Source organism: Passer domesticus, chromosome 1 (genome assembly GCF_036417665.1).
Source record: "Passer domesticus isolate bPasDom1 chromosome 1, bPasDom1.hap1, whole genome shotgun sequence".
Lineage (NCBI taxonomy): Eukaryota > Metazoa > Chordata > Aves > Passeriformes > Passeridae > Passer > Passer domesticus.
This window is the reverse complement of record NC_087474.1, coordinates 137,968,808-137,991,069: the sequence shown is the minus strand read 5'-3', so window position 1 is coordinate 137,991,069 and position 22,262 is coordinate 137,968,808. Positions and strand designations below refer to the sequence as shown.

Sequence of the window (22,262 nt, the reverse complement as noted above, 5' to 3'; positions counted from 1 at the left end):
GGAAAGAGAAGCATCAGCTTATCAGGCCAAAGGAATGTTTCTGTGGTCCCTCCAAAGGGGTCCTGCACTCTGACTGCTTGGACAAGCTGAAACACAGCACTTTGCTGTGTCAGACACGAGAAGAAGGTGAGGGACAAAAGAAGGTGCCAGCTTTTTGCTGTCCCCAAAAGAGGACAGGGCTTTCTGTGTCTAAGAGATATAAGAAACAGTGATAACTTCAGCAAAAAGAAGTAACTCAGCCTCACAACTGGCTGTAGTTTCCAGCCTTGTTAGGAAGCAGCATCCCTACATGCAAATTCTTAGGTAAATGAATGAGGACAAACAGAAACAATACATGAAAGAAACAAATCCCAAACACCCATTGGGACAAAGTATGCATATTTCAATTCCTTAAGAGTGAAAGTCTGTATTTTCTAAAACAACTAATGTTTCCTGTTTCCATTAAGGTCTCAGACTGGGCATCCCAAACCATGCAAAGCTGTTGGCCAACAGGTTTATATTTACCCTGGGAGTCAAGGTGAGATTCATGACACTGCTGCTTATTAAAGCTCCTGTTTTAATGTGCTTGGCTTTTGCAAGTTATGACACAGTAAATACATTTGTGTCACTTAGCAACCTCAGTTGTTTCTAAAGGAATGTCTTTTGTTCTTGGAAATCTATTACAAATGCAGATTACAAAACAATTATTGGGGAATCTAAACTTGTCTTATTTGGATGGTGTTCTGGCCTCTCTGCATTCTGCATTTGAACTATGCACAGGAAAATAATTTACTTTGCACAAGCACCCTTCATTGACATTCCTGTTATGCAGAGAAGCTCTGCATATTTAACAAATATTACAGAAGTTTCTGTAGAAAATAAAGGATGTGAGAAACGCCTGGAGAAAGAAAGGACTGGAAAGGACCTCCTAGTCACAGGGTTCACCCAGTTCAAAGCTGTCTGACTGTTTTGTAAACAACACTATAAATACTTTAACACTGTGATGCAACACTACATAGTCTCTATCATGAATTTATCAACCTGATTCATTTCTACACATGCCAAAGTCTGAGATCACCGACCACGCAGCTCCGGCAAAAGGGTTTGAAATGTAAACACCTGCATAAATGAACTATTATTTATAATTTTCACATTGACTGGGTTACAGGGTCTCCATTACAGATTAGAACATGCGCATGATCCAGAACATGTCAAGTTCTGGATAGTCAAAGAACTGAGATTACACTGGAATGCAGACTTCAAAGGATTTAATGGTTTTCTTTCTTTGTCTTTAACAGATGTGAATTCATATCCAGTTGTCCATGTTGTCAGGATCAATACAAAAGTTAAAATATATAAATTGACCTTTATATTTTGAAATTAAAATGTATCCTCAGGAAACACAATAAAATTATGTCAAATTTTTATAGATGGATACATAATATAATTAATACTTATTTATGAAACTCAGATTTTGTCCTCTGCTAGGAATATCTTAAAGACAAATATTACTAAAAGTATCTTAAAGACTGTTTTCTAAACATTTGAACAGATAAAGAGAGAGTGCAAGTGAATAATAATCATAAAAAGGGACCAATGACTGTTCTCAACTGTAACGTCTTGCTAATAGAATAACTTAGACAACAAGTTGCCATGAGAATTTTGGCAATCCCAGCAGACCATACACAGAAATGCATCTGGGAAAAAAAAAAAGAATAGCATCAATGGTCATTATCAAGGTCATTATCAAATTTCTGCTCAGAAAAATACTGTCAGGGGTCAGAAAAAATTTGTCAACAGTTAACAGTTTTGCAATTCCTTTTATAATATTATTTTAAAAAGAACCTCCCCCTATCCTTAGTGTTCTATGCTTTGGAGTTTTGGGGATTCTTTTAATTGCAATTACTGTGGTAAACTGCTAAAGTAAAGGCAGTACTGTAGAGCTCATCTCCAGTGGTAGAAGACCAAGTATGATAACCAGGCTGTGATTCTCCTAATTAAAAAGAGAACACAGTGAGTAAGCTATAGCTTACTCAGGACTTGGCCAAATGACCTGATAGTTACAATGACGAGGCCTCAGCTTCTTTGGGGCTGACCTGGCAGCCAGCCCTGGCACTTATGCTCACAAACTCCACACCAGGACACCTATGACAGCCCCTTTATTTGTTGAAGTTGTTTTCATTTCTACAGAGAGCCACAAGCAAACAGCTACCTGTTCATGAACTGCTGCAGCGTTTCTGCCAGGAACATCCCATAATGGCTGCAGACAGTTCAGATCTGCCCCTAGCATGGATTGGGTCTTAGTCCCAGAAAGGTCTCTGGATGTTGACAGACTGAGATCCATTCCACAGATATGACTATGATGTAAATTCATATTGAGCCCTCTTTGGTACAGTTTTTCCGCATAAACAAATCTTTGAGAGAGAGCCACAGGTGTAGGATAGACTATCTTCCCCAGCATTTTAGCTTTTCTCTCATCATCCAGTGAAAAAAGAAGATAGTACCTAAGTAATGGCTGAGGTTCCCAATTCCTCCAGGAGGACAATCTGAAACACCCTTCTCCTGAATGTCCACAAATCTCATTTTGTTCAGCTGGTAAGTCTACTAATCCTGATCAGTAGCATTCAGTGTAAACATTTGCAGTATGTTTAGTCCTAAACCCCTCAGCGAATACTCAGTCCATTGTCAACCAGTCATCACTAAAACTTCACATTTAAAAAGATCTGAGGACATCAGGATTCTGCTAATGACTGGGCTCTGAGCTCCCTATCTGTGGCACTGATCTGCACGATCCTGCACGCTTTTCCCAGCACTGTTGGTTAGGGATGCAATGAAGCACGATTTGCGATTATCATTCCCGGGCTCGTGAAAGCCCCAGGTGTAGATGTAATCACAAGCAGCACTGAGCTTTTGCTGGTATGGCTTATTTTGCTTTTGTGGGAGAAGAAAAGGCTGGAATAAGCTGTACTGGTTTATTGCAGTTTTGCTTGTATAGAATACCAGATTACCTACTCAGAAGTGATCTGAATATAGATCTCCCTTGGAGTTGAAGTAGATCCATCCACTGCATCTATGTAGGCCTGCTTCTATTGCTTTTGAATAGATACTGCAAAAATAAAGACTAAAGGTGAAAGTGTTTTCTTAAACGTATTTGGGGGCGGGCAGGGGGCAACAAAATCTCACTTTTTCATCATCTGTAGAAAAAATGTGATCTGAGTTTTAATTGACAGTTACCAAAAAAGTGCTGAAAACAAGAAATTCTCGGTACCTCAAGTATGCACATGAATAACAATATGCAATTAGGTGACATGATTAATGCCCAGCTGATACAAATCCAGGCAGGGGATGTAGTAATGGGCTTGGACACCTAGGCTGGAGTGACCAGTACCATGTGCAGACAGCAGGCATGCTCACAAACACGTGCCTTTGTGCACAGGGTCTACAGCAGGTGGAAGTAGCTCAGGAGGACATGAGGACAAACGGACCAAAGGACATGGCCTCTCCTTTGCCAAGCGCTTACTGATTAATCAAGGGCACAGTGGTGAGAGCAGTTATGCGTACGAGAACTTACACTTTACAAGCTGTTCCCTGTGGAACCGACCGCATGCTCCGTCACGTGAATAAGCGTGTTCTGGACTATGTCCCCTGAGTTCTGACACCCAGAAAACCTTTCTTAAGGCTCATCATACCCTGCTTGAATGATGCAGAGGCAGAAGCAAGGGAAGGAAGGGCACTGGGACATGAAGAGACAGGGCAGAGCCTTGATGCAGGGAATGAAGTAACATGCAGGCTGAGAGAAACCCGACAGAACAGCTGCACAGAGTTACTTCACGTGTGCTCATTCTAGGGATGCAGAGGAAGGCTCCTAAGGCATTTCTGTGTCGAGGAACTAAACCCCAAACCCGTGCGCTGCCGGCTGCGGCACACGGCGGGCACAGCAGAGGCGGCCGCCGAGCGGGGGCCACGCGGCAGAGCCGGGCGCTGCGGTGCGAACGCGCCGCGCTCCCGGCACGGACTGGGCAGCGGGGACTGCCCGCCCCGCCGCTCCCGCCGGGGCCGGTGCGGGCCGCTCCGCTCCGCGGGGAAGCGCCGGCTCCGCTCCCGGGCGCGCGCGGCCGCGGGAGAGCCGCACGCGCGCAACCGCCGGGGGCTCGCGGGGGCAGCGGCGCGCGCCCGCAGCGGCGCCCCGCGGGCCGTTAACGGCGGGGCGGGAGCGGCGCCGGCCGCGCGCTCACCGGGCGCCGCTCGCGCTGCCCGCCGCCCCGCGCGCCCCCTCCAAGCGATCGTCCCGAGGCGACGGCCCGGCGCGGGACCCTCGGCCGCGCGCCCCGCCCCCTCCTGCCAATCACAACGGCTCCGCCCCCGAGACCCGAGGTGCGGGGTTTGAAAGCGGGCCGGTCCACGCGGCGCGCAGACGGGGGGGGGAAGCGGACGGGACTGGCAGCGTCGCGCTCGGTGGTCGCGGGGCGGCCTCGCCCGGCCGGCGGCGGAAGCCGCCCCCGCGCTGTTGGCCGAGCCCTCCCCGCGCGGGGTGCCGGCCCCGGGAGCGGCCGGCGAGCGGTTGGTCCGGAGGGCCGCCCCCTTCCCCCCCTCCCCCGGCCGGCGCAGTGGGAGGCGCCCGGGCGCGCGCGTCACCCATTGTTTACAAACCAACGCCAGCGGGCCGAGCTCCAGCCGCGACCGCAGCGCCGGAGCCGCGTGTGCTCGCGCGCGCGCGGGGCGGCGGGCGGGCGGCGGCCCCGGTCCCGCTGCGGCGGCTGCGGCACGGCGGGGACCCGGCAGACATGCCGTGCCGCCCGGGCGAGCGCTTCCTGCTGCTGGAGCGCCCGGTCGCCGTGGGACAGGCGGGCTCTAAGGAGGTGGACGCGCTGGTGGCCAAGCTGGGCGAGGTGCTGCAGCTGAGCGCGCAGCGGGCGCCGCCGCCGCCCCGCGCCCCCAAGCACCTGGGGCCGGGCAGCGCCCGCGACCGCGCCGCCCCCTACTCGCCGCGGTGCTGCAGCGGCGCCGGGGCCGGGCTGCTGGCGCCGCGGGGACCGGCGCCGCCGCAAGCTCACTCGCAACATGTTGAGCCTCCGCGGGCGGACCGGAGCGGCCAGCAGCGGGTGACCAAGCAGCTGTGCGGACGGGGCTGGCTGCGGAGCGCCGCCCGCCGGAGGAAGCAGCCTCCGCCGGGGCCGGGCGACGGGCCGGCGGAGGAGGAGGACCCGCACCGGCTCCTGCAGCAGCTCATCCTTTCCGGCAACCTCATCAAAGAAGCCGTGCGGCGGCTGCAGCTGGCGGCGGCGGCGGCGGCAGCAGCGGCATCGGCGGCCTCCAGCGGCAGCGCCTCGGCGGGGAGCGGCGGCGCGGACGGCGAGGCGGCGGCGGCCGTGCAGCCCCTGCAGTAGCCGGCGGGGACAGCAGCGGCGGCGGCGACCGGGCCAAGGAGCGCGGCCGCTGGCGGCGGAGCCCCCGCCGGGCGGGCCGCGGGAGCGCGGTGCGGGCTCCGCCAGGATGTAAGTGTGTCCCGGCGGCGGGGCCCCCGGGCCGGTGCCGGTTCGGGCGGGAGGGAGCCCGAGCCCCCCGCCCCAAGGTCACCCGCGGCGCGGACCCCGCGGAGCCCGAGCCGGCGAGGCCGCGCACGCCGCCCGCCCCGAGCTGTTGTTGTGCCCCCCTCCCTCTCTGCCTTCCCGGGAGCTCCTCCTTCTCCTCCCCCCGCCGGGGCAGCCCGGCCGGGGCCGCGGACCCCCCCGCCGCCGGTCCCCGCCGCCGCCGAGCTGCTCCGTCTCCCAGGAGCCATTTGCAATAATCCTCGCTGACCCCGGCGGGAGGTGTTTCCTTTCCCCTCCCGGGCTGGTTTGGTTTTTTGTTGGGGGTTTATTTGTTGTTATTTTAACGTTTATTGTTATTATTTCTCGTTGTGACTGTATGAAGCAGTTTTAAAAAAAATGTGAATATCAAAGCTGGAAGGCAGCTGGACTTAATAACAAATGAGTGAATGGAGCCTGAGATGCATTGTTCACATAAGGTAGCCGAAACAAGTTTTTTCTACCAAAAAGAAAAACCCTGAATCCACCCTTCCCCGACAAACTCAATGGCTCAAGTACAAGATGCAGCTGTTGATTTTAAATATATGCACTTCGTACCGGAGCGTTTGAAATGTGTTCCTGATTTACAGGACTTACTGTCTTAATTAACCTGTCTGTATTGAATAAACGTGGTCTTGTTTTTATTTTTGGGTCTGTGTCTCATTGTTAAGAGGAAATGCATTCCGGTTCATGAGAACAAAACTGTGTAGGCACGTTCCCCCTTGGTCTGCTTTCAGTTGTAAGATCTCCATTTTGCAAGCAAAAAAAAAAAAAATCCCCACAACAATCCGCATAGTCTGATGCAGTGGGACACCGGTTATTAATGCACGGAGATGCAACTGAGCCCCTTTGTTTGCCAGCAGCGTTCGTTCGTAAGCCGTGAGACGCCCCTTCGAGCAGCCGAGGTTGTGGCTGTTGGAATTTATAAGTCAAACCATAGCCAAACAAAAATTAGGTATTTTGTACTGGGGAAGGATTGTGGTTTGTATTGGTCACTTGTTCGGGTTGTTTTGATTTTTTTTTTTTTTTTCTGAGGATAGAGGCGGGGGGGAAAGACTCTAGAAAAGAAATAAGAGGTCTAGGCAGCAATCAAAAAAAAATTTAAAAATCTGTAAACCAGAATTTGGTAATTTGATGCTGGTCATTAGGTTTGAATACCTATTATGAATAGCTTCCTTTGTAAAATCCTGTGTTGGGTTTTTAGGAGTCATTGAGCTTCGAGATGAGAACTGAGCACATCAGACAGGCTGGAGCTTAACAATTTCCCAACCCCCACTCAATTTGAGGTAAAAGCTTCTCCTTTGAAGAAGGTAGCAATCCCACATGAAAGAAAATGGAAGATGTTTGCCTTTGTCCAAGAGAGCAATTTGAGCAGCTACGTTTACTTGTGTGATTAGTTCTTCCATGAATACATTAAATCCACAAAATATTTTAGATTTCTTTCTCTGCCACAGCTGCTACTAGAAACTGATGCTGAAGCATTTTATGATGTCTCACTGAATTCCTGCTGCATTAGAACCAGTATGCGATGTTATTATTAGCTTTATCTTGACTAATTTATAAGTTGAATGCAGTTTTTCCATATCAAAGCATGTAAAGTGCAAAAAAAAAAGTTCAGTGCATTTTAGAACCTCCTTAATTACTAACATCTGAAGTCCTTTTTCTCCTAACTTGAGCTGCTTTCGTGGCATTTTGCACAACTTGGAAAAGATTCAGATCTGCCATTAGTTCTTACTCTCTAATACAATGATGTACTGTGTAGGTTATCCTTCAAATGAATTTTTATTTGCAATTTTCTTGTTTCTTTCTCCAGGAAAAAAAGTTCAATAGCAGATACAAAGAATATAACCACTAGCCACAATTGAAGAACTAGTTATTCTTGTATTTGTCCTTTAGATGCTCAGGAAGGTAGGTATTTGCTGTGCAGATGCTGAATTTGAGCTCTGGGATGAGTAGTTTAATTACCAAAAAAAGCTGGAAGAAACAAGCTAAAAGCTGAGCATAGCTGGTGGAGCCTGAATAGTTAATTATGGTTAAAAATATATGGGTGGGGGTCAGCTGGAATTCTGAAAGCTGGCGAGTTTGACTTGAACTTTTTGCCACTGATAATTATGCATCGATTTTGCATCTCCTTTCCCTCCCCCCTTCCTCCTGCCCAAGCCCTAGCCCCTGTATACTAATGAGAACAGCTAACTTTACAAGTGTCCTTTGTAGTCATTGAAAGCCTCGAGACATTCCTTTTAAGGATTTTACTAGAATAACACTTTTCAATAAAGTGGCAGTTGAAGTGAGGCGTAGAAAAGATGCTAATAAATTTCACTGTGACTGGCTGGTTTTTAAGCTTCCTAAATTACTTCTAAAATAGCTTTTACTTTCTCCTTTGTGCAAGGCTGGGAGATGTATATATGAGCAGGGTTATAGTAAGCTAAGCGTTATGCAGAGTGTGATGATTCAGTAAAAGGAATTTTGGCCCTTGTTTCAGGTAACTTGCATAACTCACCGACACATCTTTGTCACTTAAATCTTCCATATAAGTATTTGTCTTCATCAAAATACAGAACATGTCACTCCTTCGTGAGGGAACAGATCGAACATGGCTCATCTCGGTTTTGGAAGAACATTTTAAAAGATGTTGGACCAATTGAAGTATTGCCAGGAGGTTTCCATTGATTTGTTGCAAATTCTCCTTTTCTTTGCCTTGTGCTACACTATGCAAGCATACAAACTGTGATATGAAAGTCATCATCTGCTTTGTTTCCCAAGCAAGATAAAAAGTGTTGACCTGGGAAACAATAATTTTTCTGGGTTTTTATATATCTGTGTTTCAGAGGTGGTGTTTCTTTAGTATATTAAGTCTGTGCCAGTCCTCTCATACCAGTTGTTGGTTTCTAGAGAAACAAAGTGAAAATACATTTGGTCTTTACAGCATGCTTAAACTTTCTTCATTCATAAGTGAAAATGTAAGTTTACTTACAGGTTTAAATTTGGAATAAAATTGTGTTTTCATGATAGGCATTCAGCTAGGTTTTATCTCTTTTTTTTTCTGTACTGTGAAGAAAAAAATTGTTCAAAACACACAGATTTTGCTGTGGATGACATGAACTGTAGAATCAAAAGTAAACCATTTAGATTTTTGTAACAAGTAACACTTCAATGCATTGGGGAAGAAATTTAATTTTGTTCTATCTATATGTTTTGAGGGTAAGCGTAATTTTAAATAACGTTGTAAACAAATGCACTGAAGGCTCCCAACGTCATCTTTCAATGTGTCTCTCTGTGGTGTTGTGCTAGCATGGCACTGGGCTGCCACAGATTTTTCATTTGAGGTCTACATTGCTGCTTAACTCCTCCTGAGTTTTCTTTATATGACTGGACAACTGTTTTCCTGACTACCCAAAACTCAGCTTTGCATCCTAGTTATATCTTGTTCTTTGTACTCCCATGTTCCCTGAGCTCTTAAAAGTACCTCAATTTAGCCAGAAGTCTGGCAGGTAGAATGATTTTTGTCTGCCATTTCCCTCATGTGACCCATATCCCTCACTACTGTGTATTGTAGCAGCACTTAGAATGTACTGTAAAAATTACACTGCCATGGTACTTGGCATGATAAACATGGTAGGAAAGTAGGAACTCCACCCTAAGTTCTTAAAATGTGGTTTAAAAAAAGTCTTTTTTTTTAGCAAATAGCAAGCACATTTCATGGAAGGCAGAAGGGAGAAGGAGGATCTATGCTGGTTAATGCACAATTTAAGTTCTGGTCAGCTGGGGCCAGTCCCAGTGTTGGTGACTTCTCCAGGTCCATATAAAAAACATTTCTCATTCCCTCCTTGTCCCTGGCTCCATAATTTTCGTGTCTTCACCCTGCATTCCCTGCCTTAGCCAGGCCATTTTTTTTCAGCTTGTGGTTGAAGTATTTCACTTTTGCATGTCTTTTGTCCATGTCATATTACTCTTCCCAAATATTAAGTAGCTTTGTTCTCTTGAGTTGCCTTTTGGTGGGTGCTTTTTCACTTGATTTCAAATATCATCATTCAGTCACTTCTTAGTGGCCACGATCTGGTTAACTCCTTACAAACCTTGCAGTGTGAGTGTTGGAGGGCAAGTTACAAGTGTCCTTCATCTTCAGTTTGTACAGCATAGGGCAGAAATCAGAGGAGAAATCCTAGCTGCAATGAAATGAACAGATGAAGTTAACAGAAAAATTATTTTCAACTTCTATGGGAATTTCTTCCTTTTTTTTTTTTTTGGTGTATTTTTTATTTTTTTAGAAGTAGCTGGGAAATACCACTTAAAGTGGTACAATAACTACATAAATGCTTTTGGGGGGACACAAAAATGACATCAGCGCACTCATTTCCTGAGTCAATGAGTTTGGTTCACTTTTTCTCTTCCAAAAATTATGTTTTAGCTGTGTGACTAACCTCAGTCACCTTTGTCAAAGCTGCAGAACTGCCATTATGCAATTTCCTTGGCAAAAGGCAGCTGCTGGAGAAGAATTGGTGCCCACAGAGAGGAAGGCTGCAGTGTGCCCGAGCTGCATTAGTAAACACTGTAAACTCCACAGCAGAGGAAGCTACAGGAAATCAGGCACCATAAATTCAGAGGCGTGCAGCATTAGCTGTTCCTTATGCAATATCCTGTATTTAAATTGTATTATTTTTGCTTCCCATTATATAATACAGTGGTGTCTGGTGGAGTAATGCAGCCAGCTAAGGGTGCTCTTCATCACTGCAGGCATTAGGTAGGACATGAGCAATCAAAAGAAATTGTAAAAAACACCACGTCTCTGTGTCCTGCTTGTAATTACTGACTTGGCAGGACTTCATTCATGAAGAGGTGCAAGGATAGGCTGTAAGCTCCTGAGCTATATGAAGAAGTTTAATATGTTCAGTTCCAACCCCAAGAACATATTTTATAGCTGCAACCATTTTAAAGCTAAAGGCAAAAAAATTCTGCTGGAGCTTTGAGCTTAGAAGCCAAGTGGTAAATTTGAGAATAAATGGACCTGCTTTCATTTTCCTCCCATGTAGGTACTTCAGTCGTCATCCAAGGAACTTCACTGCTCCCTGGCACACTATGGGGTTTGTATCATCAGCTGCCCCTCAGGAGATGACCTCTGATTGATTTTACAGTCCAGGGAAGTTGTAGTTTTCCAGCTCAATGGGATCACTTTTGGGAGCAGTGCTGACTTAAATACATTTTTCGTTTGGTGGTAAGGGATGAAACAGCACCAGGATAAAAATGTTTTAATTAGAGGAAATGGATCCTGGCTGGCTTAATAGTAAATATTTACTGCTCTAAGCATTTTACCATGAGAGATTGGGGCTTATTCTACTCGCATCACAACAATTGTCCTAGTTTCATGGCTTAAATCTACAGAAGCATGGGCTCGCAGTTAAAGTGCAAATTTGGGTTATTAGTGTTCTTAAATCCACATTGCAATGCCATTTCTTGTTTACAAGAGTAATTTAGTGTTCCAGAGGAAACCACACAGGGCTGAAGCAGTGACTGAATGCATGCATGTACATTCCAGCTTCTCCTGCAAAATGGAAGATGAGGGGTGCCTAATCCTCTCCTGTTGCCAGCAGGCAGAATTGCCAGTTGCTGTTCCAGCAACACAGACCTACCAGTGCATGGATATGCCCCACTGGTGTGATATCTCCTCTCTACGTTGTTTTGGAAGGCAAAAAACCAGACAGTTATGTTTTCCATCTTGCTGTTCTGCTCTGTTGTTAGTTTTCACAAGGCTGCTCTGACAGCTGCTTTCCTCCAATGCCTCTGATGCAAACTTCCTCAGCTGCTGTCAGCTCTGACCTGAGCTGTGGCTGGATTCTGGATCACAGGACACAGAAAACTTATTCCCATAAAAAAGGAGTAAGTCAGCCTGGAGTGTGCCAGACTGGTAGCAGGATGGAAATGAGAAACATAAATGTCCACATCTGCATTTGCATAGATCTGTTCTTCTCCACTTTTTATTTTAAGAGAGGCCACAGATGTCCAGAATCTCTGGAAATCAAGCTGCCTACCTCATAGAGGTTTAGAAGTGATCCACAGTCCTTATGTTCATTTTCTCCTTGTTTTCCTGGAGAGCCTTTCACAGCACGTTTGGTTTGTGGTGATCCTGTTCTCCAGTCTGCAGTGAAATAAAGATGCTTTGGGGCTAAAGAGCAAACATGCTCAACCTGGGTGCTGTGCGTGTGCACACACAAGCATGGATCAGATGTGACTGGCTGAAACAGTACTTGTGTTCAGGATCAAATGTGCAGGTGTTTTATTGACACTAAGAATAAAAATAGACTTATACAAATGCTATTTAGATTTAAAACTAAATTTTCAGGGAAAAAATCTAGTAAAATCTGTGGAAGAATACAGTTCTGTTTTCTGTCTTGTAAAAGTTAAGGCAAATGTGTTTTAGTGTAATATTGCCTATGTCCTGCGTGTCTTCCCTTGATAGCTGCTCCTAAACAGGTCTTATCCTAGAAAAAGCAGATTAAACCCTACCAGAACTGCCAAATTATTGTAAGAAATAGAATTACAAATGGATTTTGGTTTTCCCGCTTCTTCCTAAACATAACAAACATCCTTATTGTAAGATATATATTGATGATGAAGAACTCTTTGAAGAATGTCTTCATGCACAAGTGACTTAAGTTTGCAGCCAGCATAATACAGATCTGCCTTATTATTGCAATGGCTTTAGCTTATCTGTTATTGAAAGTCTCAATTATTTTGGCTTCAGTAATTTTAAATATGATTGCAGACACTTAGAAGTTCAATTTGTGTTATGCAGGAGGCACTACTTTTAAGTTCATAAACTTTAGAAAGTTTTAAATTGGAGAGAAGTTTTAACTTGAATGGTAAACCTAAATAGAGTACTGATTTTCCATGGGTGATTGCAGCTTCACAAGATGTTCAGTTTATTTGAGCTCTTGTGAATCAGCAGAGGAGATTAATAAATTGACACCAAATGTGATCTTTTGGAAGTGATAGTCATGGAATCACAGAATTATTTGAGTTGGAAGAGGCCTTTAAGATCAACCTGTTCCAACTCCCCTGCCATGGGCAGGGACCCTTTCCACTAGACCGGACTGCTCAAAACCCCATCAAATCTGCACTCGAACACTTCTGGGGATGGGGCATCTACAGTTTCCCTGGGGAACCCCATTCAAGAACCTCACCACCCTCACAACGAAGAAAAAGCCACTCCCCCTTGTCCTGTCATTACCCTGGTCAAAAGTCTCCCTCCAGCCTTCTTGCAGGCCCCTTTAGTACTGCAGGTCTCAGGAAAACAGAGCAGAGGGGGAGAATCATCTCATCATAAGGAAACCTTTAAAACTGTAGGGACTGTCATACTGGGTAAGAACCTGAGCTCTGGGTTGCTCAGTATCTTGGATGCCAGTCAGCTGCTTCATATCACCTGCTGTGTGGTGGAATAGGCCCCAGCAGCTCTTGTCCTGATGTCTGGCAGTGTGGTTGCTTCTTGGTTAGAGTCCCTTTGGTGCTGTTGGATTTTGGAGCTTTAGCCATGGCTACAGTTGATTTTCCTGATGGCTCTGCAGGACATTGTGGCTGTTCCAGTGCTTTCTGAGCCAGGAGAGCTGCCCTGCTGTATGGCCTGTGTCTGCTCAGATTCAAAACTGCCTCCTGTGGATGGCACTGGCAGGCTGAGCTCTCCCTGTGAGAAGCAGAGGGGCTGGCCAGCCCATCAAACCTGACCACCTTGACTTCTGCACTTAATGCTGAGGGCTGATGGTCAAAGAGTAGGAATGGATGTGGAAGCTGCCTCCAGAGAGGTATGTGGGACTGCAAGTCATGCTCTATATGCAAGACTCCTCAGGACACATTGTAGCTGACCAGGAAGAGATACAGAAGATGAGACAGCACTTCACAGAGGTGGGATTTGAACCAACACAAAGATGGGAACAACTCTGGGGGAAAATGGTTTTATACACTCTAGATCAAGGGATCTACACTGACACCCAAAAGGGTACATAAGCTTCAATTCCCCTTACTAATTCCTAGAGAAAGAGGTTACTGAGACTTTGAGCAGATTATGGAGCCCCATCATGAGAGGAAAGATTGTTAGAGACCCATCTGGAGAATTGTCAGTAGAAACAAACTCATGGGAAAAAGTAGTTGCATGACAGAGAAAACTAAGACAGGCTTGAATAGCTATCCCTGACTGCGTAGAAAAGGGTGTGGAAATGTGGACACTGACTGGGCAGCACTGACTGTCCTTTCTGTGCCTGGTGTGCTGTTGGCCGGGGTCTTGCTGGGCTTTTGCCCTTTTCCTCTCGCTGATTGACTCTGGGATTGTGGGTTTGCAGGACAAATGGCAGGACAGACATCATTTGGGGGCTTGCCCTACATCAGTACTCCTCAACTCCCCAGCATTTGAGACATAACCTTTTGTCTAATGCCCCACTTAGAAGTCTCGGTCTCTATGGGGAAGTGGCAGAAGTACAGCACTGCCGAGTCTGATTTCTGTAATTGTGGCTGTAAAACAACCTGTGTGGTTATTGACTCTTGGTTGTTGCAAAGTGATTTTGAAAGCACTGGAGTTGTACCAGCTGCACCTTCCTCTTAACTTGCCCTTTTTTTCTCTGTGTTTAAGTTAGTTATTTGCTACTGCACTTTGACCCATATTACAGCAAACGAAATTAAGTATATCTATTGTCTTGCTGCTCTTTTGACTGTGCATTCAGCAAGACAGAATTTTGTTGGTACCAAAGACTTCAGAACTTATGTTGTCATTTATAGGTCACAGCTGAAATTCATGGCCCTGGGTGCTCCTGGCATCAATAGCTTCCCTTGAAAAACTGCTGTTACTCAGTTGTTAATGCTCACACTCTATTTGGTGATGTCTCTGGGGCACAGCAAGCTGATTTTATGATTTACCACATCGTTATGTCCTGGATATAAGGATAAACCTCTTTCCCATGAAGACAGCCCGATATCAGAACAGGTTGCCCAGAGGTTGTAGTCTCTCTCCTTGGTGGGTTTGATTAGACTGGAGAAAACACAAAGTAACACGGTCTGACTTCAGGACTGTCCCTGCTTTCGACAGGTTTCTGGACTTGAGATCTCTTGAGGGATGCTTCTGACCTGAATTATCCTATGATCCCACAAAGTTGGCACATTTGCTTGCAGCAAAATATTCCTTTCTAATGCAGTACATGGAATTCACCCAGTGTTTGCCTAAATCTCAGCTAGGAATAAGGAATCCAGGCTATGTGAATGTAGTCCTTAGCAAGCATGTAATTACAAGGCTTTTCCCTGCCATAGGTTCATTCACCCTGACTACTACTCTCATTTAAGGTTATATGATTGAAAAGACCATTCTTCTCAGTTTCTTCCATGTCTAGATTCTGGTATTTCTCACTGAAATCTGTGAGGTTTCAAAAGCAAAAGCATCCTTTCCCCTGGCACTGGTTACTCATCTACGGCAAGCAGGACATCCACTGTTCTGAAACTGCTCAGGCAGACACATGCACTTTCTTCTCCAGCAGTAGAAAAGACAGACAAAAAGAATAGAAAGGATGGCAGATGTCATCTTTGTAGTTTGGGCATTCTTAGTTTCCTCCATGGCCCACACTTGGATCAATTGGATCATACCTTTGGACTCAAGAGGAAACAAACCGCTGCAATGTTCATGTGTGCCCAAGGGCAAGGGTTATTCCTAAGAGGCCAAGAAAAAAGCCTTTTCCTGGATTTGTAGGAACCCAGTCCCCTGTGTTCTTAGGATTGTGTTCATAGAAGCAGCTCTTGTCTCAGCAAACCCAGTGCCTTAGGACTTGACAAGAGCTGACACCACCTTCTGTATCAGGAAGCAGTTTCCTGTGTACCAGTGATATCTCAGAAATTGTTCTAGGCTGGTGACTGTGTGGGTGTTTCTGATCACTGTGCCTGGACAACAAAACCACTCCAATTTTGGTTGTTGAAGATGAAAATTAAATGTGAGGTCAAGTTTCTGTTTGGTACGTAATCAAATTCACATCCTTTGCTTCAGACAAGTCATGAACCTGAAACCACCTTTCAGACATATCTATGTGCCTTGTACACCTCTCCTACCCAGCATATACTACTCCTGTTCTTCTCTTGGCAAGGGCATTAGGAAATTCAGAAGAAAGCCCACATGTATGATCTTAACAGGGCATGGCCAGCCCAGGCAGTTCAGCTGTCCAGACCTCCTGAAGCTCTCACTACAATCTCCAACAGCATAGGTAAGTTGTTCAGCTTTTCTGAATGACAGCATCTCTAAATCTCACCTGGAATATTGGTTGGCTAGCTTCCACAGGGATGGCTTCTGCAAAGTCAAACCAAACTCCCCCAAGGTTTCAGTTAAATAATGTCAGATATTAAGAAAAAATAAAAGGGGGGGGGGGGGGGGGGGGGATGTGTGTGGAGTTTTCTACAGTGGCAGAACACTTTTATTTCTTAGCAGAGTCAGACATTTGTAACAGACACACGGATGGTCCCAGAGCAGAATGTATATGCCCAACATATCTCCAAGAGCCAGCTCTGAGGAACCAACCATTATTTCCCAATTAAATATCAGAAATGGGGAATGATGGATGGTTTAATCAGGCCTGCTGCATAATTTACTCTGGGGTAGACCATTCACATTTTTTCCAAATGTGTCTCGGCACAAGGGCTTTTCTTGATGCTTAATTCTTTTCCTCTCTCTTATCTGAAATGCCATTATTCGCTGTTGTTCTCTGTGGGAGGCGTGACCAGAGGCTCACAGGCAGTGCAGGCAGAAGCACTGCTGCCTGCTCTGAACCACCGCAGTCCTCTCCCTTGTCTCCATCCCTGCCTTTCAGAAACGAGAAGAGCTTGTTTGGTTTTTCAACAAAACTGCTGAACTGTCTCCTGTAATACCCTATTATCCTATCCGGCTGCAATGCACTGCTTTTGATTTTTGCTTGGCTGGCTCGCTAGCAAGCCCCTTTTGCATGTGTGTGTGCTGCACTGGCGAGCAGGGATATGTCTGCCCTGCTACGTGTTCGGCCAAAACCAACCAATCCTTTTAGCACCAAACGAGATGTCATTACAGTCACCCTCTGGCCTCTCCCCCAGCAAAATGAGGCTATAAAAAAGAGGCAGGTCTCCAGGCGGTGCTGCTAGAGTTACTGAGGAGCGCTGGTGGCGGCCTGTCCGCGGCCTGGCCGGGCCGGGCTGCGGCCTCAGCGCGGGGCCTGCCCCGCACCGGCCGCGCTTCACTCCCCGCCCGGGCTGCGGCTTCTTGCCGGCGATCCTCGCACCTCCCTCAAGTGCGAAGTAGAGGCAGAGCGCTTACAAACGCCGTCTTTGAGCGTGGGGGTTCAGGATCTGCGCCAGCAGCCCGTGTCAGCTCTGAGCCTCCGTGTTGCTGTGTCAGGGGCTCTGACGGGGCAGATGAGTGCTTCCCCTTAGATACTCATGCACACCAAAAATAGATGCTCCATTACTGCAGTGTGCTAGCTGACAGTCATGATAGGGCTCTGCTACTAGTTCAGTTACACACTGGCACTCTAGCCTCTTTGCATGCTTTATTTATCAGGCATTAATTGCAATTTCCACTTACCACCCCCAGCCGAAATCACTGCATTGTCTGTTCCAGCGGTCAGACATTTACTTATTTTTGCTTTTATTATTAGCATGAGAAAACTCAATTATAGCAGGCATGCATACACAAACACACAGTAGTAGGTCTGTGCTGATGTTCTTAAAGATACACATCTGCTGATACTAAAAATAGCTCCTTGTCAGCAGCTTGGTAATTTTAGGCTCAATGAGAATTCATCCCCATGGTAACTGTACAGTTGTTGAATCATTTATTATTTGAGCTTCAAAATCACAACAGTGCCAGCAATTTTCATCCTCCGAACATTTTTAAGGACCTTTTGCAGTGTTGCAATACTCCTTGCTCCATATCATCAATAATTATCAAGCAAACAGGTGTAGCTGACTACCTGCTTCTCCTTGGACATAGTGGGGCTGGGATACTCGATAGCAGGATGACAGTTGGAATAGGTTTCACTTTTGTGATAACAGCAGCCCCGTGATGTGGCTGTTTGTGTTGGTACACACAAAGCCCTGCAAACTCCCAACTGGCAAAATGAAACTTTAAAGTGTCAACCTAAGCCAGGGTCTTTGTCTCGAGAGCCAGAAAACAAGATATCTCAGGTCTCGGTGTTGTAAGAGGTTTTGTAGATAAGAGGCTGTTAGTTTTTAACCTCTCAGATAGGCGCTGTTGACCCCAAGCCGGTGGGGGACACACTGCCTGGCTTTGTGGAGATAAAAGTTGTTTGCACTTTCCCTTGCCTATAGATAATACTCGTAGCCATCTTGTGCTAAACCCAAAGAAGTCAGACCACTAGGCTAGCAAAGAGTAAGGTGAAGCTCAGGTTCCCTGAGACCAGCCCTTGCTCAGACTCTGCTGTCACGGCAGGACCAGGGCAAGCTCTGCAGGGTGGGGCAGGAGGTACAGAGTGAGCACTGCCAGGTTTGAAACAACAGAAATCACTCAGCAGCAGAACTTCCAGAGCACCCAAATGGCAGTGAAATGGGGTGCCAGAGGCTGATTTCAGGATGGTGGAAATCACAGACAGCAGTGCTCTCAGCAGCGGCACACGTGATTCTGTTGCACTGTTGCTGGCCATTAGATTTACTGGCGTGCACAGCACACAGAGAGCTGTTTCGTTCCAGGTAAGAGAGGTTCAGTCCCTTTTAGTCTGACAAACTGGGATCTAAAAGACTGACCCAGAAACACAGAGGCTATTCCCAGGTGCCAGCAGTTGTAACGCGATACACTTAACAGAGCTGCTTCTCCTGGGTTAAAACATTGTAGCTATTACACACTGTCAAGACTGATACCTTATTTTTAGATCAAATGCGCTTTAATTGTGTGAGCTTTTAAGAAGCTCTTGGACAAGGTGCTTTGAAATTGCCTTTTGTCTTATTAGCTCAATTGAGTTGAACACAACAAAATAAGAATGTGCAGGCGGCTTTTACAGCTGCTGTGCAGCTGCCTTCTACCTTAAGCAGCATTCTGTAAATCTGTCAGTACCCGAAGTGTGTTGTGCATCACCCTGGTGGGATTTGTCAGGTGATCCTGGTGTGCACTGCAGGGAGAGCCAGCGTCTGCCATCAAGGAAAGCTCAGTTTCCCCTCCAGTGCAAGTGTATGATCATCACTGATGTCAGTTCAAGTCACCTACATGCCAAGACAATACAGTGGTTTTCTCACAGACACGAGCAGGAGAAAGTGGCCCATTCACAAACTAGCTCTGAAGCTGTCTCCTGGAGAAGCAGCAGCTATTCTTGATTCTTGATTCTTTATTCTTTATTCTTTCACCTAGTTCCTCAATCTGCTCATTTACTTAAACCAGAAATGGCCTTCCTTCCAGTTGGTTCAGCTGCTGTCAGTTCAGTCATTTATCCCAGAGCACATACAGAGAGAGATGTGGAAGACACTGCCTTTCTGTATTTCCACCTCCCAGGCTCCATCTTCTCGGGCTGGGAATTGCTCTCTGTGGCCACAGCCTCAGCTGGTGGAGGCAATGCCAGGTCTCAGTGTGCCACAGACAGACATGTCAATAGCAGAATTACTTGCTTGTAGCAACAAAAAAGCTGGTCACAGCTCATAGGTTTTATAATGAGTTGGGAGGTGAAGAAAATCACCTGCACAATAGGCCAGAAGTGGAGTTTATTCTCAAACCCTTTGTGGCCAAGAGCTTGGCTTCAAGCAGCTTTTCCCACTTGCCACACAGTGCTGGGTGGGTGCTTTGATTCTGCCGGGCAGGGTGCTGCCCATGAAATGGGGTGGCTGTGCCAGAGGCTCCCAGCTTTTCCCAAACATGGTTTTCCTCTTTTTTTCCTGACAAAGGATGAAGATCTGAGTAATGACCTCAAATATGCTGTTACTGCCCTGAGGTGTACAGCTAAGCACAGCACCCGGTTTTACATTGTCACTATTTTTACCTCATTATAATTTTTTGATCCTGCTTGGAGAGCAGTGGCAGGGGGGAAGAACATCCACATTGATGTGTGATGCTCCAGCAGTATTGCAGACCAAGGGCCCCCACAGCCCATGAGCTCCCCAGGTGGTTGCAAGCCCAGGTTACAGAAGCCTTCACCAGGCACCAGCGAGGGTGCTATTGAACCTGCAGAGCAGCTGTAATTGGTGATCACACAGGGAAAGGAGACCCAGCCTGCCTGAGACTGAGATCAGGTTGGGTTTGAAGCTTTGGGTACAGTCTCCTTGAACATAGGCTGCTTTTTAACCTTAAGTCAGAAAGAAACAATGAACATGTCATGCCATTCCATACTATTTTTGCAGTTGCTGTCAGAAAAAGAATCAAGTGTTAAAGCTCATGTCTCAACTCTGCCTTACTAGTTTTTCCCATCTGGTTGTAACTGTATTTCAGGGATGGCTCACAAGCAGTGGGGTGCTCTAGTAATGTCACTCTGTCACATTGTGCTTACTTTGTTATAGCTTTTGAGTGACATTTTTTCCATGTAATATCCCTTCCCACTTCACCTGAAGGCAGACTTGCATGGGCTGAATCTTTTTAATGCATGGGCTGCTTTGTTCTGTATTTGGCCTGAATACTTGCACTCCAAGTTACACATCAGTCTCTTAAAAAAATGCAGGTGAAGTGCTGCTGTGTGCCTTCTCATGTGGAGAGCATATGAGAGACCTCCTGCTGCCTGTGGAAAGCTGGGAGTGCTGGGGAGCTTGCAGCAGACACCTTCCCCTGTGACCTGATGCTGGCTTTGATGTAGGGGCTGAGACTGGAAGCTAAGCAAAGCCATGGGTGATCCTTTGTTTCCTGGAAGCCAGCAGGGCAGGTGGAGGGATGGTATGGACAGCATGGACAAAGCCAGCAGCCTCTGGATTGCAGCAGCCCATGAAACTGCTCCTGTGCATGGTGTCGGAACCCAGAGCATCTCTCTGGATGCCCTGGATGTCTCAAAGCCCTGGCAGGGGCTCGGAGACCCTGGCAGGAAGCCAAAGACACCTGAATGTGAGGAAATGAGAGAATTTCAGGCATGAATGGTGAGGGGATGGTATTCACTTGATAAAACTTGAATTATAATGCATTGTACAGGGGGGTTTTATATGTTGTACAGGGGGGTTTGGAATTCTGTACATGGGTCGGGAGTCCCAAGATGGAGGAATTTGGGCATGCCCTGTCCTTCTTCTTTCTTCTCCTTGGCATCCATGTTCAGGATGATGTTGGCATGTGTGGATTGGTTCATAGGGAAAGTGCACTTGCCAACAAGGGCGAAAAGTATTGGAAATAGAAGGTAAATATCTAATACGTAGTTTTCACTATAAAAGAGACAACCGCCCCGTGGATGGGAGAGAGTGCCCTTGGCTGTCTTGCTGATCAGACCTCGGCTGGACAGACAGAAAAACTTTGTAGATGAGGAACAATAAACTCAACTGAAGACCAAAATCAAGAGTCCAGACTCCTTCTTCGAGAGCGCGGCCTGCCTAGAACCACCTTTTCCCGTGCTGGGACACAGACAACTGACAGCTGACCCCGGCATATGGAAAGACACAAGACATTGGATTTGGTGCTAGAGATCTTAGAGCAAGCACTCACAAAATCCAATTCTGCTGCTGATGCTTCTTTATACAATGATGGATAGATTCTCTCTGCAGGCACCAGTGTGTAACAGCTCTCTAAAAAGCAAACCAGGCTTGCTGATTAATGTAGGCCATCTTTAATTTTCTCTGCACTCATTTCTGTACATTCTCATTTCATTCCTGTGCTATTATGGTGGGCTCTCCCTGGTAAGTGCACTTAAATGTGTCTGCAGCCATTGAGAGAAGACTCTTCTCTGTCCTTTTCTCCCTCTGTCCCTCCCCATCAAAGATCTCACTGCAGCTGAGTTCATACAGCCTCAGCTCCTCCCCAGACCTCCCAAACACCAGCAGGAATTCACAGCAGGGCCTCAGCACTCCCCATCCAGGCTCCCTGACTGTGGTGAGCCCAGGTCCATTCTTTTATCACCAGTCAGGCTGACAAATCAGTATGAAATCAGTCATTAATTGCTTGGGCAGACAAGGCTTGTAGCTTTTGAGGTCCAAACCACTCCTGCATTTGATTTCTCTTCTGTGGTGTAACAAAACTGGGTGGGATAAGTTTCTTACCCCAACTTGCCCATCACAGGAAGTCTTCACTGAGAGTGGGATGATTTGATATGCTGGTGCTATCATCAGGGTGAGAGCCTCCAACTGGCCTGCCCCAATTCCCCCTGGGTCTTCTCAGGCTGTTTCATTGCCTGTGATCCCGTGATGCTCTAGTGACAGACCTGTGCTGGTGATGGTGCTCTTTGGTTAGCACTGGGGCTCCCTTGTGTGTGCAGCCACCATTGTTGATCCAACTCCAAACTGTGGTCAGTAATAGCCAACTATAGAGTAGTTAAAGGTCTCTGTTGCTTCTTTATCCTAAGAATACCCTTGGACCCTCAGAGCTATGCCCACGACCCAGGGTGGTGTGTGGTGGCACAGGGCTGAGTGCGAGCACAGCTGGTGAGGGAAAAGGGATTTTCAAAGGGGGTTGCTTTCATACTATGAAATCATGGCCCCAGGATAGGATTAGGGGCGTACCTTGTAGGCAGAAGTGGTATCTTTCATTAACTGAAGAGATAATGTTGAAACACCCCCAAAGTTCAGGTGTGAGATGATATGATATTTCTGTGTTTCAGACAGTTTGTCGTA

At 46.6% G+C, this 22,262-nt stretch overlaps 2 protein-coding genes and 1 long non-coding RNA gene across 6 annotated transcripts in view; 1 reads left to right on the top strand and 2 right to left on the bottom strand.

The window, feature by feature from the left end:
* Window positions 1-1,230: 1,230 nt before the first annotated feature.
* LOC135282265 (uncharacterized) lies at window positions 1,231-4,044 on the bottom strand. 2 transcript variants are annotated; one of them, XR_010348539.1, is made up of 3 exons: window positions 3,551-4,044; window positions 2,988-3,085; window positions 1,231-1,676 (listed from the first exon to the last, which is right to left on the bottom strand). It is a non-coding gene; the product is annotated as an uncharacterized LOC135282265 (long non-coding RNA). The 2 variants fall into 2 exon arrangements; XR_010348540.1 differs by having other exon boundaries at window positions 2,992-3,085; window positions 3,551-4,041.
* A 319-nt stretch (window positions 4,045-4,363) lies between these two features.
* On the top strand, window positions 4,364-6,190 carry LOC135282260 (GSK-3-binding protein-like). The gene has a single exon (XM_064391880.1). The coding sequence runs from the start codon at window positions 4,764-4,766 to the stop codon at window positions 5,364-5,366; it is 603 nt and encodes a 200-aa protein (XP_064247950.1). The 5' UTR covers window positions 4,364-4,763; the 3' UTR covers window positions 5,367-6,190.
* Window positions 5,816-22,262, bottom strand: part of ESRP1 (epithelial splicing regulatory protein 1) — a 52,676-nt gene continuing 36,229 nt past the window's right edge. The window contains exons 15-16 of one of the 3 annotated variants that reach the window (XR_010348522.1): window positions 11,174-11,679; window positions 5,816-9,712 (exon numbers count right to left, since the gene is read on the bottom strand). The gene's annotated coding sequence lies outside the window, so the exon portion shown is untranslated. The remainder of the gene's footprint in view (window positions 9,713-11,173; window positions 11,680-22,262) is intronic. The other 2 variants (XR_010348526.1, XM_064391851.1) reach the window with 2 other exon arrangements.

Bases quoted from the DNA above. Each gene is read 5' to 3' on its own strand.
- LOC135282260 (XM_064391880.1), top strand. From the start codon at position 4,764: ATGCCGTGCCGCCCGGGCGAGCGCTTCCTGCTGCTGGAGCGCCCGGTC.